At 40.5% G+C, this 18265-nt stretch overlaps 1 protein-coding gene across 12 annotated transcripts in view; it reads right to left on the reverse strand.

The window, feature by feature from the left end:
* Positions 1-18265, reverse strand: part of ppfibp2b (PPFIA binding protein 2b) — a 247441-nt gene that overhangs the window by 10645 nt on the left and 218531 nt on the right. For 10 of the 12 annotated variants that reach the window (XM_059652093.1, XM_059652097.1, XM_059652096.1 and 7 more), the window contains 9 exons: positions 17914-17974; positions 16976-17014; positions 14255-14423; positions 11158-11190; positions 7711-7852; positions 5102-5230; positions 4244-4394; positions 3838-3949; positions 586-674 (listed from right to left, as the gene is read on the reverse strand). In XM_059652093.1, coding sequence (XP_059508076.1) covers positions 586-674; positions 3838-3949; positions 4244-4394; positions 5102-5230; positions 7711-7852; positions 11158-11190; positions 14255-14423; positions 16976-17014; positions 17914-17974 — 925 coding nt within the window. The remainder of the gene's footprint in view (positions 1-585; positions 675-3837; positions 3950-4243; positions 4395-5101; positions 5231-7710; positions 7853-11157; positions 11191-14254; positions 14424-16975; positions 17015-17913; positions 17975-18265) is intronic. The other 2 variants (XM_059652100.1, XM_059652099.1) reach the window with 2 other exon arrangements.

Here is an 18265-nt window from a genome sequence, read left to right on the forward strand (position 1 = left end):
ATATGTTAAGTTGAAAAGACCATTAACAATATACAAGACCCCTCGGCTTTACAGAAAAGGTTCAGTGTGCCAGAATAATGATGTTGTTATACTCAAGGTTGAAGTCACAAGATATGTTGACATGGTATAGAATTCTGGGCCAACAGCATAGGAAAGGTATGAAAAGTCCCAGAGTGTACGCAGAAGAGACATATTTGAATGATACCAAAGATGAAAGTGTTATGTTATCTGGAGAGCTTGGAGAATATGGGGTTGCGATCCTTTGAGCAAACGAGATGAGGGGATTTTATTGGTATTTGAAATTAAGAATAACTTTCCTACCGTAAAAGGGTTGGTTGCTGGTAGCAGAGTTGGTCACAATGTGACAAAGGCTTCATATCATTGGCAAAAGAACTAGAGAGGAAATGTGAAGAAATGTTTCTACACTGTGAGTTGTTATAATCTGTTGTGACATTGTCAAGTGATGCTTTTAAGCAAAGTAGCTGTAAATTGTCTGAATCTTGAACATGCAATTTCAAGAAGCTTAGATTCCTCTTTATAATTCGATCATCATAAGTTTCTAATTCCGCCAGTGAGGTAACTCACCACAGTCAAGTACTGGAGGACTCTCCCATCCACCCTGGCTTCATTGAATTGATCTTTGTATTGAGGTAAGCCGATGTCATCAAGCCACCCTGAGAATATCAGAAGAGACAGTATTGAAAGATCAATACAGATCAAATACAAGCAACAGACAAACCAGAGACGCTACTCTCTTGTAAAATCACTTTCACTAGTTCCTCATGTGTACTTACTTTAATCAGTGTTCAAATGTGTCATAACTTATAGCTGGCCAGAGGAGATGGACCCAGGGACACTACCACTTTGCAACAAGACCCCAGTTACTCACTTATACCCTCTTCACTTCTCTTTTCCTCTCTCCCTCCTCTGTTGCTGATACATTGCTTATTGCAAATGGTTTTACTTTCACCTTCAAAGAAATATCAACAACTTGAAGCATCAAAGCCGTTTCTCTTTCCACAGGTGCTGCCAGGCCTATTAAATATTTACAGCATATTCTGCTTTTATTTAACAGCTGCACACTTTTAATTTTATTTTCTTCCAACACAATGAATTCATCTGAATAAGTAGCATTAATGAAGCTGTGATCATAACAGTAAAGCCCTCCAATGTATGGTGTCCCACATCACATGCCAAAACACCAGCATTTTCAAAGTTACATCTTATTTCAGACACACCAGAAACTGTGCAAATCAATCCTATTTGAGTTTGGCCTCCAGGAACTGAATTGTGAAATCACTGTTCAAGATTTTCTAACAGAGCCAATGGCTTCATCCAATGTAATGGCTAGCATCTTTTGCAGTTTATCATAGAGGAATGACCACAAAAACCGGTAGGCGCAGTCATAAAATTTCTGCTAACTTGATGTGAGCAATATTAAACAACCTGAAAGCTTAAAATGACTCTTCTGCCCTATGTTCATTTTTGCTTAAATCATAATGCATATCAAGGGAAGTGATTCCACGACTTTTTTTACCATAGCCCTAAAGACTCATTCAACCTGAAGATATAATAAATTGAACAACAGCATGGGTTTGATGATCTCAGAAAAATGAACGTGAGTTCAGAAGAAATGTTTTGACTCAAGACATTGGTGACAATATAGAAATTCACAAGGACAGGGAGAGGCTGAAACAAATAGCACAAACGTACTTCAGGGTAAGCGCGACAAGCATTTGTGGGAGAAAGTAATAGGGAAACGGTGTTAATTGAGGAAGGACAGAGGAGGTTCAAGTGGAGCATAAATGCTGGTACAGACTGGTTGTGCCAAATGGCCTATTGCTGTGGTGTATATCCTGTGTAATAGTCCCAATTGGTAACATTCATTCATTCTAATGCAATTCTGTTGCGACTTGTGGAACTAGCACAAAAATCTCATTGAGTTAAGCATAAATTACATCTTGCATAAATTCAGTCTCTAGCTTAATATCTCACTGGAAACTGGCCCCAATGACAAAACTTGCTATCCCACACCCCCAAGTCCGAATTGATGACCATGAAAAGCTTTCAATAATTGCACTCATTTCTTCAAGATGTCTCAAAATGAAGCCAATTCTTTTGCATGCAAAGAGACAGTTTTTAAACTGAATCCTTTTAACTTTGTGAACGTAATGACCGTGTTTTAACCTAACACAAACATTTGTGTTAAATGTCAATCCTTAAACCAGATTACTAACAGATGGTAAGAGTGATTCAGCAATTGAAACAGACTTGTGTGATAACTTCACCAGCTGTATGAATCAAATTGCACCTCTTCCTCTTAAGGATAAAGGTATCAAAAAAGTGTATGAAGCGAAATCGGGAGCATGGCATCAAGTTGCATGATCAACCATGTTTTTATTAAATAAAAAAACAAAATTGCTGTAAATCAGGAATAAAAACAGAAATGACTGGGAAAGCTCAATAAGTCTAGCAGCATCTGTGAAGAAAAATCACCGCTAACGTTACAGGTCAGGTGACCTTTCCTCAGAACAAGTTTTTATTCAATTGGAGGGGGCACAAAAAAGATTTACAAGGATGTTCCTGGGACTGGAGGCTTGAGTTAGAAGGCTGGAACGTTTTACTGGATTGTAGGTGTTTGAGGGGTGATGTTATAGGAGTTTATAAAATCAGGAGAGGCACAGATAAGTCAAATAGCAAAGGCCTTTTCCATAGGGTAAGGGAGTTCACAACTAGAGGGTATAACTTAAAGGTGAGAAGAGAAAAATTTAAAAGGGACCCGAGATGCAACTTTTTCATACAGAGAGGGTTCATGTGTGGAATGAACTGCCAGGAGAAATGGTAGATGCAGTACAGTTACACATTAAAAAGACATTTGGGCAAGTACACGATTAGGAAAGAGGGACACGGGCCAAAATGTAGGTGAGTGGGACTAGATTAGTTTGAGAAACTTGGTCAGCATGGACAAGTTGGACTGAAGAGTCAGTTTCTGTGCTGGATGATTCTCTGATCATATTGAAAGTTGGAGCAGGCTTGAAGGGCTGAATGGTCTATTTTTATTCCTATTTTCTATGCACCAAGCACCACTCCTAAATTATATCATGGTATATTGTCTAAACCATTTCACTTTCTACATATTGCACTCTAAAATGTTTTTTTAGGTAACATTGGCTCATGACAGAATCATTTGGGAACATGCAAACCAGCTTGAGGTGAAACTAAAGAATGAACAGACTTTTCAAAGCCCTTTCATTGTATTAAAGAACACTTTTTCAGCTCATTGAAAGTGCTGCCTTTCAAAGAACAATTTTTCCAGTCCTGCTCCTCTGTCCTTTACACGTATTCTGCCACGCTTTTCCTTTCGGTGTGCGTGCAATTTTGGTTTGAAAGCCTCGACTGAAACTGCCCCAAAGCAACCCGAGGCAGTGCATTCCATATCTTTAAAAGTCATGGCTTAAAGAAGATCATCCTCATGTTACCTTTGATTCTTTTCCTAATCACTTTAAATGAGAGTCGTCTGTTTGTTAACCCTTCTTCCAATGGGTAATTTTCTATAATCACTCTGACCTGGAGGTATGCATGATTCTGAATACCTCCAGGGAAAAAAAGAAATCACCTCATTGTTTCTTTTCAGAAGTGTTTAACTCCACTGTCCCCAAATGATCCACATGAACCAAAGTCCCTCACCCCTGAAAGCACAAATCATCTGTGGCCCCTCTAAAGCCTTTGCATAAAGTACTTTGGACAAAAGTTAGAATAGGATTGCTGATCGCACCCCGAACAATAAATCCTATGAACCTTGTGCAAACGTTATTCTCTCACGGGATGTGTACTTACGTGTGACCCAGATATGGTCCAACTTCCCTGCGCTGTCATTCTGTCCATTACTGACAGACTTCTGCAGCACTTGGATTTTCTTCCTGTGCAGCGGATGCTTAATACCAAGCTCCTGCATTGAAAATTATGAAAATAAATCACATTGCAAGTTAAAAAAACTAGTGTGCATGTCATCATGACCTCCCAAAGCACTTTTCATGCATGCTATTCTTGGAGGCAGAGTTGTGGATTTTTTTGTTTGCATGCACTGAGATGCCAGACAGGACCTTAGCTTACTGTTTTATCTGAAAGCTGGCACTAACAGTGCAGCACTCTTTCAGTACTGATCCTTCATATCAGGGGTACCGTTCTGTATAATCAAATTAGGAGCCCTGTAATTTACCACAAATTACAGGTTTCAACTTACCTTCTCTAGGTCCTGAGGTGTTGCCGATAACAGCGTCTGCCCAGACGTAATCCATTGCCTGGCCAAAGCCACATACTGACCAAGCCCACCATCCTGTAGCCAAGTGCAAACCTGTTCGGTCGTCCATTGAAAGAAAGGTGCACTCGGATCTCTGAAAAACGTATGCTGTCAGAAGCTTTTAAGGAAGTATCACATAAAAATAGAATATCCTGACACCGGACCAGGCGATTCTCATGTCTGTGAAAACAATTAAAGCTGTCCTACATACATTGCCACTCCCAAGTCTAACCATTAACAGTGGCTCACTCTCGAGCAAGGAGTAAACATCATCCACAAATTCTAAGTACACTGTCTGCAATTTCCCAAGTGAAACGTCTGGCAGAGATGCAATGTTTTCCTGTCTAATATTTGGAAAGGGGGGATTAGATTAAACATCTGTCATCTTTATTCTTGGGTTGCAGCTCACACTGAATTACATAAAACCTACATAAAGGAACAGACTATTTGGCTCAAGTTCAAATATATTACAACTACAACATAACATGTGCCTACCCTTTTTGTTGCCACTTAAAAGAATTCACTAAGGTTACCAAGCAAGATCATAACTTTGGAAGTTCACATCGGCCATTCATTATTGTAATTTTAAGTGCCACATGTTTCTCGGTTCCAACTTTGGGTTAGATTCCACACTTTTCCTGACACCCACTTTAAGCTTACTTACCTATGGCTCTCTTGTCACTTTATATTGCCCATGTTAAAAATACAACCTTCTTGTCTCATAATTGAAAATCAGTCCAATCACCCAAGTCTTGGTGGTATCTACATCAGCAAAGTAATGCAGCTTTGCGACCTACTCACATCCTTGGGCTTGACAACTCTTTAGACCTTGTCAAACAGGGTCCTGCTGTTGCTCGTAAGCCACCTCTTCGGAATTCCAAAGTGCCCTCGTCTTCATCTTGAAGCGAAGATGAATTGGTTCTTCTAATTCTGGAAGGAGGGAGGAAGAAGAGCAAGAGGGTAAAAAAGACCATGCTGTAATATTTACTCAGAACAGAGAATTTGAACAACACAAGACAGCTTCTATTTGTATGACAAATTAGATCTCTACTGATTTATATATATTACAGAAGGAGTTTTCAATTGTTGAGTCTATAACTGCTTAGATCTTGCTGCAGAAAGACATTTCATCGTTGCTCTCTTCAGATCAACTGATTTTCACTCCTTTCTGCTCAAATGATCTTTCTTCAAAAAAAGACTTTCTGCTCAAATGATCTTTCTTCAAAAAAAGACTTGCTGTGAGTGCAGGTTGATTGATAAGATTGTGATGAACAGGACAGTTGGAACTGGGCCGAGGAGTGGCAGATGGAGTTTAATTTCGATAATTGCAAATTTCGATAGTTGCATTCTGTACAACTATAACATGATGTCCTAACTCTTATACTTACTCAATGGTCTGAGTAGCTGAAGGTTAGCATGCCAAGCCCTGCCTTTACCACTCTATCTACCTGTGATGCAACTTCCAGTAGACAATGTACGCATTCTGCCAAGATGAACAAGGGTAGGACTTACACAGTTAATCATATGGCCCTGGGCAGTGTTGTAGAACAGAGAGACCTAGGGGCTCACGTACATTGTCTACTGGAAGTTGCATCACAGGTAGATAGAGTGGTAAAGGCAGGGCTTGGCATGCTAACCTTCAGCTACTCAGACCATTGAGTAAGTATAAGAGTTAGGACATCATGTTATAGTTGTACAGGACATTGATCAGATCACTTTTGCACTACTGTGTACAGTTCAGGTTGCCCAGCTATAAGAAGCCTAATACAAATTGAACTGGGTGCAGAAGAGATGGACAAGGACGTTACTGGGACTGGAGGGCTTGAGTTATAAGGAGAGGCTGGGAAAGCTGGGCCTATTTCCCCTGGAGTGCAGGGGTTTGAGGAGTGACCTTTAAAAAGCTTATAAAATCATGAGGGGCATAGATAAGATGAATAGCAAAAGTGGGGAAGTTCAAAACTAGAGGGTATATTTTAAGATGCGAGGAGAAAGATTTAAAGATCATCTGAGGGGCAGCTGTTTCACATAAAAGTTGGTTTGAATACGAAATGAATTGCCACAGGAAGTGGTAGATGCAGGTAGCGTTACAACATATAAAAATACTTCTCAACAGGTACTTGAACAAGAAAGGTTTAGAGGGATATGGGTTAAGCTCAGACAAATGGGACTTGTTTAGTTTGAGAAACATGGTCAGCATAGGCAAGGTGAATTGAAGGGCTTGTTTCTGTGTTGTATGACTCTATGAGATCTTCCATTCATCTTGTTAAGCAATGTGATTTAAGGATTGAGAGACGTCAAAAGTACAATAGCGAAGAGGAGGGTGAACTACAATCAAATTCAATTTAGAAAGAGAGAAGTTGCAGGGAAAAGAAAATCAAAGAGAATGAAAAAAGACAAAGGAAGAAAAGCATTTTAAAAGCCTTTAACAGCCGTTTCTTATCTACAGAAACCAGATAAAACAGTTTAAATTGTTTCCTTCCTGAGACATTCTGTGGTTATGAAAGGTGTCAGATAAATACGCTTATTTTAAAAACAAGCATCCAAGCAAGAAGTTTAAGGAATGATAATACACAACCTGAACAAAACCTGGAATTGTAATCTCTGATGATGTGGCAGATTAACCTGGATGATAAATTCTGGTGAATTAAATGTCGCAGTTTAACCCCATTCTCTGTGCTGCATTGGAAGGTGAGCCTTGATTACTGTTCAAGTCACAATAAAATGCAATAACCAAAAGGTATAATGTAACCTATCAAACAATACTTTAAGAAAACAGTGGTGTTTAGTGCAGCTGGCTTTGCATTTAAATGTGTTCCTCTCCCCTTAGACCTAGTGGGTGGGAAAGGGGAAGTAGAGGACAAATCTTTCAGGTAACTGTCAAAATAAAACTAGAGATGGGGAATTTTTTTATGCAGTAGAAAATAATGATCGACAATAAACTGCCTAAAATGAGAGCAGCAGATATATCAACATTTTAAGTATTTATCTTTTTTTAGAAAGGAAAACATTGTTAATAAATGAGGAGAAAGCAGAGTAAGTGGGACTGATTGAATGCTTCTTTCAAATAGGCATCATAAACATAATGGGCTGAATGGCCTTCTGTGCTGTACATTTTTTCCTGAGTGTTGCTCTAACTAGATAGCCTTTCTCCAGTCACCCTAGCAATGCCATAACACCCACCCATTACAGCAAAAATTATTTATATTTCAAGAATGGCCAACAGACAGAGCTTTATCAGGAGCACTGCCCACATACTGCAGATGTCAAGCCACTCGATATTCACTTAAAGAATTTACACCATTATTGTGAAGCCAGGGAGAAGTCCCCTGTTATGAGGGAACTAAAACTACATGCATTATTAGTCAAACCACAACCATCCAATAGATACGCTTCAAATTCAAATGACTCACCTTCCCAGGAATTTCTTGAGCCCTTTGCTACTCTTTTTGTTCTCCGTGGAAATTGAAGGAAATTGATCCGTTTCAGTGGTTGAGGACAGAGGTGAAAGGTTGGGCGAACTAAAAGTGGAGTCAACACTTCTCTCAGTCTCTCCTAAATGTGGAAAACATTGAGTGAAATACAAGCATAGCCAAATCCAACATGGAATTAATTTACTTTGTCTAAACCGCTGTTCTGTCACCATCTCCAGGAACAGGCTCACCCAAGTCATAGCACAGTGAGATAATAGCAACTGAAATTAATGGGTGCAAATATAATGATTTCTGACTGAAATACTCTGCTGACAGTAGCGGCAGCTAAAGCTAGTGGGCAGCACTCTCGTTCACTTGGGTCATGGATCTCAATACCACCTCAGACTTGAGCACAAAATGTAGGCAATCATCCAGGTGGATTTCTTTGGGAACAAGCAAATAACAGCAGGTGAGTATAAAGTGTGGGTGTGGACAGGGTTGGTGGCTGGTGCTGAGGTCAGTGGAGATAAGGGCTTGATGAGATCAGTGGAGTGGTCAGTTTGGTTCAAAAACCATGTTCCCTCCCAAAAATAAAAAGCTCTCCCTCACATACACCCAGCTATGCAGCAACTTGCAATTCTCTCCCATCAGGACCACCCAACTCCAGGTTTGCCTGGACAGCTCTCCAATTCATTGTTGGTACTGCCAGAAATGCACCAGGGTGCTGGATGCACACCCACAAGCCTGGAGACATTTGCTGCTGAATCCAACTTTGCAGTACTTTAGCAGGTCGACACAGCAATAGAGTCAGAATTGAGACACACCACCAGCCCAGAACCCTCCCTCACCCCCACAGAGGTGGGCATTTCCTCTGTCCCCATCTCATGGAAACTCCCTCAAATTTCAAAGGTATTTGTCAGGGTCAGTGGGGCTGGAATATTCCAGTGGGCACAGCCCTGCTCTCCTTCCATGTGCAATGTGATACTGCCAGATTGGGCACGTGCAGGGTGCATACATGCAGACAACACTGACCAGACAGCGTCAAAAGATGGGAAAGATGAAATTATCTGGGAAATGGAAGAGGAGAACAAATTCCAGGACAGTCCACCTGGCTAATTGCTGTCAGTTCCGTACTGAGGGAGTGCCACCCATCCTCTATTCATTTGTGGGATGTGGGTGTCAATGACTGCGCAGCATTTCTTGCCCATCCCCAGTTGCCCTTTTTTGCTGAGATGTTAAACTTCTCACGTGGATTGCAACTTTGGTGGATGGACAAGATTATTAAAAATTTCCATCACTAGCTGGTACATGGAAACCTGCAAGAGGAACAGTTACCATCCACTTTTCTTCAGAATGGTGGCCGAAAACTGCTAGCTGGTGTGTAATATTGTCCAGAATCACAACTGGCTAACGCTTACATAAATCAGTAACAACTTGTCATAAAACACCTTTAACATAACAAATCACCTCAAGTACTAATGAAGCAAAATGCAATATCGAGCCCCATAATGAGACAATAGGACAGATGGCCAAAAGCTTGGTCGACAAGTTTGAGGAGTGCCTTTAAAGGAAGAAAGTGAGATAGCAAGATGTAGGAGTGTAGGAAGGAATCCTAGACTTTACAGCCACAGGCAGTGGCTAGTGGTGGAGTGATTAAAATCAGGGAGGCTCAAGAGACCAGAATTAGGAAAGCAGAGATTTTCCGAGGGTTGTAAGGCTGGAGGTAAATGCAGAGATAGCAAGGGGTAAGGTCATGAAGGAATTTGAAAACAAGGGTGTGAATTTTAACATTGGCTCTCAATGGAACTCAAGACTGATGCATGAACAGGCTTGTGGATGTGCATCCACGTGAGAAGTTTAACATCTCAGCAAAAAAGGGCAACTGGGGATGGGCAAGAAATGCTGCACAGCCAGTGACACCCACATCCCACAAATGAATAGAGGATGGGTAGCACTCCCTCAGTACGGAACTGACAGCAATTAGCCAGGTGGACTGTCCTGTTCATCAGGATACTGGGCAGCAGAGCTTTAGTTAACTTTAAATTTAACCACTCAATCTAATCCCATTTTCTTTTTCATCCCTATACCCTTTTGCACTTTTACCCTTTAATGTCGCCTATTATAAACTCACTGTTGCTGTAAAATCTAATTGAAATGAATCCAACTTCTTATATCGTTTAATATCACAAGCCCCCAAATTCTACTCCCCTTTCCAGTTAATGCTATACCCAGTCTAATCTCAGTCCTGTCACTCACCATAACTTTTAATATCCCACCTAACTTAATTCTACCCTCGTCCTTGAGCTATCTTGAAAGCAGCTGCAGGTGTCAATCTCTCGGCAAATCACAGCCACTTGCTTGTTTTAGAAACAGTTCAGAGAATGAAATTGAAGCTAAGTTTAGCAACCAATCTGAAAGGAGTTGTTGGTGCGTGGCGGTGAGCTTGGCCAATGTGGATACTTGGAACAGAAAAGGGCACTTTTGGATCCAAATACATGGAGAGCTGCCTGCATACTCACCAAAATTCTGGATAAATTAATGCTGGTGAGTTATTTGCTGGTCGACATCCAAGTTAGCAAAGCTGTGGCTTCTTAGATCTCCTAAATGACACGTGTATCTGAACAAGATAGCACCAGAAGGGCTAACTGATCTACACTTGACAGGTTGGGCAGATACTCTGCAATAGGCTCATAGTGCTGGCCACAGCCCAGGCCAACTACCAATAGCTCCTCCTTCTCCCAGTACATAGGCCCCAGTGAAAACTAAACTCCAGTCATTCTGTTCCAATAATGGCCACTGCATTTGTGTAATACCTCTTCAGGGGTGTAATCACATCAAAATAAACACCATCATGCCAATAAAGACAACGTTAGAACACATGACCAATTGTTTGGTCAAAAATATAGGTTTTATAGGATCATCTTAAAAGGAGTATAGGTACAGATGATTATGGAGGAATTGCAGAAGGAATCAAGCAGGTTGATAGCCTAGCCAACAACTACGAAGAAAACACAATCGATATAATCAAGAGGCCTCTATTGGAGGAGCAGAAGGTAGCAGAGCTGGAAGAAATTAGAGACAGGGTGAGGAACACACGGAGGATTGGAAATTGAGCACGGGAAATCTAAAACAGGCATTTGAAGAAGCCAATGTAGTTCAATTTCAGGGCTGGCCGATGAATGTGACTCTGCATGTGTTAGGGTATGGGTGTAACTGTATCTAACTAATATAGCATGAGGCCCTTTGGCCCATTGTTTCCATACTTGGTATCGAAAGTCCATATATTCTAATCCCATTTTCCAGATCACTAATGAAAGTTTCCCCTCATTCTCCATTACAGACACCAGCTTGACATTTATTCTGACAGAAGCGCTACATTTTACATTGACTCGAAAACAAAAAGCAGAAGCCTCACAAGTAGTGCATCGTGGTCATTGAGTACAGTACCTAAAGTTGGAGCACTGGCGCTCCTGTTGCGATCTTCAACCATCCCGAAAAGTAGCAAGTCATGTGTAGAGAAAGGAAGATTTGCCGCAGAGAGGAAGAGTTAAAAAGATGACAAAACAAACAGAAGCAGCAAAACCCATGCAAAACAAAAGAAAACAAGCTGCAATAGGGCCAGTAAATCACAGGGCTAAAACACCTAAATCTAAAGCCCAGTAATTGCAAGAGGATAGTCAGTTAGGTACATGGTATCACCTCTGGCCAATAAGCCTTTAATTCCAATCTAGAACAAAGCATCCTTATTTAACAATTGTGCACTTTTAATTGTAATGCGTTTTATTAGTGTTACAAATTGAATGTTTCTTCTGACCTCTGGGTAACAACGTTTGGCAGGTTAGAGAAGTTCACTCTACTGCACTACCCAGTGGCCGGAGCTTGCAACTAAAGTTGTGACAACAAGCATAGTAAATGAATCGGAGATGTACAATAGCAGATGCCATCAGCACATTGTGACAGAAAAACCGTGACAGTGTGTTAATGGACAGGAAGTGCATACCACATACCAGCCAACATATAGTCTATGGTAGCATCCTATTTACCAGGAGGCTCCGCATTCCCTTTTCCAAAGTCTGATTGGCAGAAATCAAGTCTGGTCATTAAAATATTTGCGCAAGGTTTGAGAACAGTTTGCATTTTCTGTAAGCATTTTGAATGTGTTAATGCATTCAGGTGGTTAACACAAGAAAGCTGGTTTATGTCGATGCAGAAATCCTTTTTTGGGAAATTAAGATGAAAACATTCGGTATATATTGATAGCTTTAACAGCAGGTCAGGCTGCAGTGGTGTACTGTTTCTTTCAATTTGGAATCCAAGAGCCTGGACCAGTCATCTCAAGAACGAGTGTTCAAAAATTGTACTGTGGCAGTTTGTGAAATGTAATAGTCTTAAAAATTAAGAATCTGACATCAATAGAAGTCACCAAAAAAATGTAATCAAATTCATAGCACATGGATGTCACTGATAATGCCAATATTTATTGTTCATCCTTGATTGGCCTAGTGAAAGTGGTCATACATGATCTTCTTGAATATAAGTGAGTGGCTTGCTACAGTATTTAAGAGGACAGACCATTCATCTGGAATAACAAAAATCAGATTAAGTTAAGGATGACAGTTTTACTTTCCAAAATGACACTATTGAGAAAGGTGTATTTCAAAGGAAGCAAACTGCCATCTTTACTTGGTCTGGATCAAGATACCTCAAATGTCACATCAACACGGTTGAACTTTGGATAACAAGGGATGATAGGCATTAGATGCAGGCTTTGCCCATGGCATATTCTGAAAATGAATGAAATATAATACCTGCCAAATTCTGTTTAACTTCTGTAATTAGTTAGGTCACTAATTTAGGCATTCCATAAGGTAAAATGCGAAAGACAAAACACTACAATCCAGGTAAAAATCGGTTAACAGTTAAAACAGTTAGGAATTCCTGAACGTCATCCAGTAAAATTTGATCTTAGTTCAAAGTTGTTCGTGTAAACAATCCACATGAATCTCTGAAGTAGGAGCTGGCCATTCAACTCCACAATCCCACCTACCTCTGACACCCTTTGGCTCCCTTGTTAGTCAACAGTGTACTGCACTTATGCCTTAAAAAAATGTTCCATGACCTTTCTCCAATGTTCTGTTGGGATGAGTTTGATACACTCAATTCAGAGAGGAAAAACTCTCACCTTTTGCATTGTAAATGGGTGACCTCTTATTTTGAAATGATGTCTCACAGTTTGAGCCTTAATTTCAGAGGCAACAGCCAAATCTAGAGCCAAAAATGCCAGACCCAAGAGCAGAAATAATTACATAAACATTGGGTTATTCTGTCACAGTACAGTGGTGATTGTTAGCACAAAACTGACCAAACATGACCTGTATTTAGTTATTTTTGAAATGAGTGCGGTTACTATTTATTTTTAAAGCCTTAAAAGTAGTTGTCAACAGAAGTCTATTCTATTTTGTTAGGCCAAATTGAGCACACATTATTGTGGCTGTTTATTCCATTTGTAGATTCAATGATTAACTCTTGTTCCAATTAATTTAAAGGAAAAATGTTTCTAGCCCTGGAAACAGGTCTAAGCCATTTCACCTCCTGATTGACAGGAAACTGGATTGATAATTTCATAAAGGAATAAAGGGATATGCATGCTCTAGAAAGGTTTTGTAATAAAATTGGGGGGGGGGGGTGATGGTAAAACAATTAATCTAAACACACATGCACAGACTCAGAGTTTTGGTTCTGTGCATTCTTCACAGCAATGAAAGTCAGTCAGGGTTTTCTAGAAAGTGCATAATCTGTCCTGTTGAACTATTGAAGGTGAAAATTTACAACAGAATATCACAGCATGAAAGCAGGCTATTTAGCCCATTGTTTCTGCAGTAGTTTTGTAAAAATATATATCAGTCATCCCCATTTACTCCCCAACTACCCAATAAGCAACTTTTCTTTTCAAGCAATGATGCTTGCCAATTGTGAAACTTATTACAAATTCTGTTTCTCTCCCTGACAAGATATTTCAGTGTCCTTCACAAATACGAAAATGAAACTTCTTTTGTTAAATCTTAAAGGTAGTTTTTCAGTCGTTTCAGTTTGAAACATACAGCTACTTTTCCATTACAGATAAATTAAGAGATTCACTTTGCATGCCAATACCCCTTCAGCACAACTGACATGCAAAACTTGTTCAGTGAGCATCTCACATCTGGAAACAGCTGCACACACAGCAGCCTGTTATTTAATGAGTTGTTTGAGTATTTTTGTCCCTCCTGAACACACACCATTCAATGCTCATTCACTGTCCCTTCCATCTCCTTGAGCCCCAGTAGAGAGAACATGTAAAACATTGACGCAAACACCTCCTCCCCCAAACCACCCCACCTCCAGAGCCTCAGCACATAACTGGCCAGTTTCTGAGCTGCGCTGTGAGCAATTTAAGGATAACCTTCCCAAAGGAAGGAGTGCAAGCACAATAAGCCGACTAACTACCTCCTGTCGTGCAAACATCTACAAACACAGGGAAGTGAATTTTACCAACGATACATACTCAGGTTGAAGGAGGTGTTTTCCAACTCTACCGGGCTCATAGATGGAGTGTTTGGGATAGTAGTCACTTTCTGCTTCAGTGGGAACTGTTCAGAGTTGTCCTGGTGATTAGACTGTGGAAGTTTCCCTGGAAGGGTCTGGTATTTGCTGTTACTCGGATACGGCTTGTTCTATCATACAAAGACAATAGATGCCGAATAAATACAGGGCCATTATGAAGATGCATACAAAGTTGACTTGGTTCAGCAAGGCTACTACTATGTCGTATTACGACCGAGGGTCAATAGGCAAAAATATACTTTGGAACATTCTTCACTGATCCATCAGACAGTTCGTAAGATTACATGGACCAAGTGAAATCTATCAGAACAATTACTTTTTGTACGATGCAATCTTTGCTTCAGTTAAAAATCTGTCCAGATCCCTCATGATAATCTGCTTAATGGTGAATCTCCAGAATGCTGCAACAGTCCTACAGTAGACTCTCATTTGCAGGAGCATTAGGAGGTCAGTTGTGGTGAAGGCTGGCTTTCTAGATTTCTAGCTTTTTGGATCTTCCTGGTTGTTGAAGTTAATAGATACACCGTGGATGACAGCTAGGGCCTTATTTCTCAAATAGGATTGGGATCTCCCTTCTGGTCCTGCGTAGTAATGCTATACAAAGCTCGAGAGGATGAACAAATAGCCCTGATTATGAATTACATTTAGAGGGTCACATCCCTCATGTAATTATTTGAGGAGCCCAATGTCCATTTTAGGGGGCAGTCTAGAACATCTGAAGGTAATCGGGCCCCATAAACTTCACAGTGGGATAAACATTGCTAAATTGGTAGACTTTGGGCTCTGAGGAAAACAGGTACAAGCCATACCAATTGCAGTTTTTCAAATCACAGGGGTTAAGGTAATGGGGGTTAACATGTTGCACTTTCCATAAGACCATAAGGAGTGGAAGGCCATTCAGCCCATCGCGTCCACTCTGCCATTTAAATCACCACTGATAGGCATTTCAACTCCACTTCCCTGCACTCTCCCCGTAGCCCTCGATTCCTTGTGAGATCAAGAATTTAATCGATCTCTGCCCTGAAGGCATTTAACATCCCGGCCTCCACTGCACTCCGTGGCAATGAATTCCACAAGCCCACCACCCTCTGACTGAAGAAATGTCTCCTCATTTCCGTTTTAAATTTACCCCCTCTTATTCTAAGGCTGTGCCCACAGGTCCTAGTCTCCCCGCCTAACAGAAACAACTTCCTAGCGTCCACCAGTTTCAGCCTTAAGTGGCTCAGGCACAATTCTTAACAGGGCCTTTGTGTCATCAGGATGAAGGAAAACTGCTGACACAGAATGTAGGGAACTCTGCAAGCTCTCATCACTTGAGATCATGGCCAGAAAGCCAGACCCTGAGCATGTTCTACACTCCTAACAGAGAACCATGCAAATATACCAACTCATGGACACACACTTGGGCCACTTACAGAAATGACTATCTTGCATTTCTCCCCACTATCTTGAAAGCCCTCAATCAACATGAGCAAAAAGGAGGAAGCTATTTTGGTCAGTGGCACATTACCACTTGTAGGAAGCTAATAGAAAATTGGTTGCCTACAATTCAAAAACGTGTCACTGCCTGTAAAGCATCTTAGAAAGGCCTTGGGTTGTACGTGATACAGGAATGCTGGTTCTGTCACCTTCTTTACAGGATGCATCGGTTCTTCAACTGCTTGGAACTTCTGCGCCCATTCAGAAGAAGCATCAGAACAAGGATTAGCATAAGCATACTGCCCCTCGAGCCTGCTCTGCCATTCAGCACGTTTGTGACTGAACTTCAAATACAACTTGGGCTGTCCCCTGACCCTGAAACTGTACCCTTTAGGACTCCAGAATCTCCAGCTTTGGAAAATATCCTCTCAGCAGCAAGGATGCAATCAGACCAAAATGCACCTTAACTTAAAATGTTGTGGGATTATGCTCTGCAACAAATTGCTTTTCTGCACAATATAACAATGAACACATTTCAATAAAGTTATGATTGGAAGTACGAGAGAACATAAAAGCTCTTTTATCCAGGCATTCTGAAAAGATGCTTGTTGTCCATCTACAGGAGTGTTGAGTTACCTTACTGAACTAGTGATCCAAAGAACATGGATCTATATCTTAACTGAGAATCTGAAAGCCATTGAAAATATTTGAGATTGAAATCTAATCGGATTGTTGTAATAATTCAGCTGATTGACTAATACACGATCAAAAATAAATTTTCATCCTTTCCCAGTGTGATCTAAATATTATCTCAGTCTCACACTAATTTTGTTGATTCTTAACTGCTTAGCAAGGCACTCATCTATATTAAAAAAAAACAGCTTGCCGGTTCAAGCCGAAAGCTCACCATCATGTTACCAGGACAACTAGAGATGGTCAATAATCAGCCTACTTAATAGGCCGATATCCCGAGTAGGAGTGAGGACAGAAAAAAAGGGCTTTGTCAGAAAACAGTCAGTTTACAGAACAGACAGAAATAAGTTGATGCTGTGTTAAAATATTCCAGAGATTTCAGTAAGGAGGGAGTACCTCCAAGTTTGAAATACTACTTTCAAGACTCACTTTTCCATAAAGTACACACACACACACACACACACATAGACAATGAAGTGAAAGAACAACAATACTTCAGCAAATAGGAGTGGGAAAATGGATGTTAGAGGTTAAGTAAATGAGTTACTACCTCAGAATGTGCAGGCTCTTCTTTTTCCAAGACTGACAGCTGTTGGATATGCAGGAGGCGAGAAAGGCAAGAGTATGGATTGATGAAAAATAATTAATATTGACATCTTGTTAGTATGCACAAATAGCTTTGCTACATAAATTGGAATACACATTGATACAAATGTCAATCAGTTTTGAATGCTTTGTTGGAAGGAGAAGGTCTGATCCTAAGAGTAGTGCTTGGGTAAATGGGTGGTGCACCAATACAGATGCCAAAGAATCATCAAGGGAAATACTGTATCATCAGTTTTTTTGGGGCAGAATTCAAGATCTCTCACTACTTTGCGTGGAAGAGTGCTTCCTGATTTAATGCCAGCATAGTCCAGCTCTTATTTCAAGATTATAGTAACATAGGTAGAGGAGTAAGCCATTCAGTCCCTCGAGCCTTTTATGCTGTTTAATGAGATTATGGATAACCTGTGGCCAAACTCCATATACTTGTATTTGGCCTGTATCCCTTAATACCTTTGCTTATCAAAAAGAAGTCTCTACGGGACTTAAAATAACAACTGACCTAACAGAAACTAGTGTTTTTGGAAGACATTTCCTGAACAGTCTTACCCTAATTTTTAGGCAATGTTTGCATCTAAACAATCTATTGTGGATACAAACCTCATTCCAGAGGTTTGGCCACAAAATCAACACAGGGTCCAAGTACAGTATTGAGGGATAAATCATAAACTAAGGCCACGCTTGTCCACAATGCTCCAGTGGCCTAGTCTCAGAGTTCCTGTGGTACGGCTTTGAAACGTTTCATTCCAGGTCAGTCTTGTGTTCCCATCACTATCACTTCATATGCACCTTTTAAGTTTTAAGTTTCCTCCCAAAGATAGGAAGAGAGCGCTGAGCTCAAGACTATTTCGCAAACCCATTAGTGTGAATGGCCAGTGTTCTAACCTTCTCAGTTTGTCCAGTGTTCAGCTCATCTAAGCTGGCTGAGGTCTGTCGCGGTTGTATCCTGTGGGATTTAAGAAACAGAAATGTACAGGAAGTACAAAAATTGAGCAAGGTCTGTACATAAGTGGGGGTACAAACGAAATCCCTTCACAGATCTAGTTAAAGAGCAAAGTGGGCTCGCTATCTTACAAAAACAAATTGTTGGAAGGTGCTAGAAATCTGAAAGTAAAACAGAAAATGTGAAAATCTCAACAGCTCAGCGTATTTATTTTATTCATTCATGTGGCGCATGTATCGTTGGCTGGGCCAGCACTTATTGCCCATAATTAGTTTCTCTTGAAGAGGTGGTGGG

This window comes from Stegostoma tigrinum, chromosome 17, assembly GCF_030684315.1.
Source record: "Stegostoma tigrinum isolate sSteTig4 chromosome 17, sSteTig4.hap1, whole genome shotgun sequence".
Taxonomy (NCBI): domain Eukaryota; kingdom Metazoa; phylum Chordata; class Chondrichthyes; order Orectolobiformes; family Stegostomatidae; genus Stegostoma; species Stegostoma tigrinum.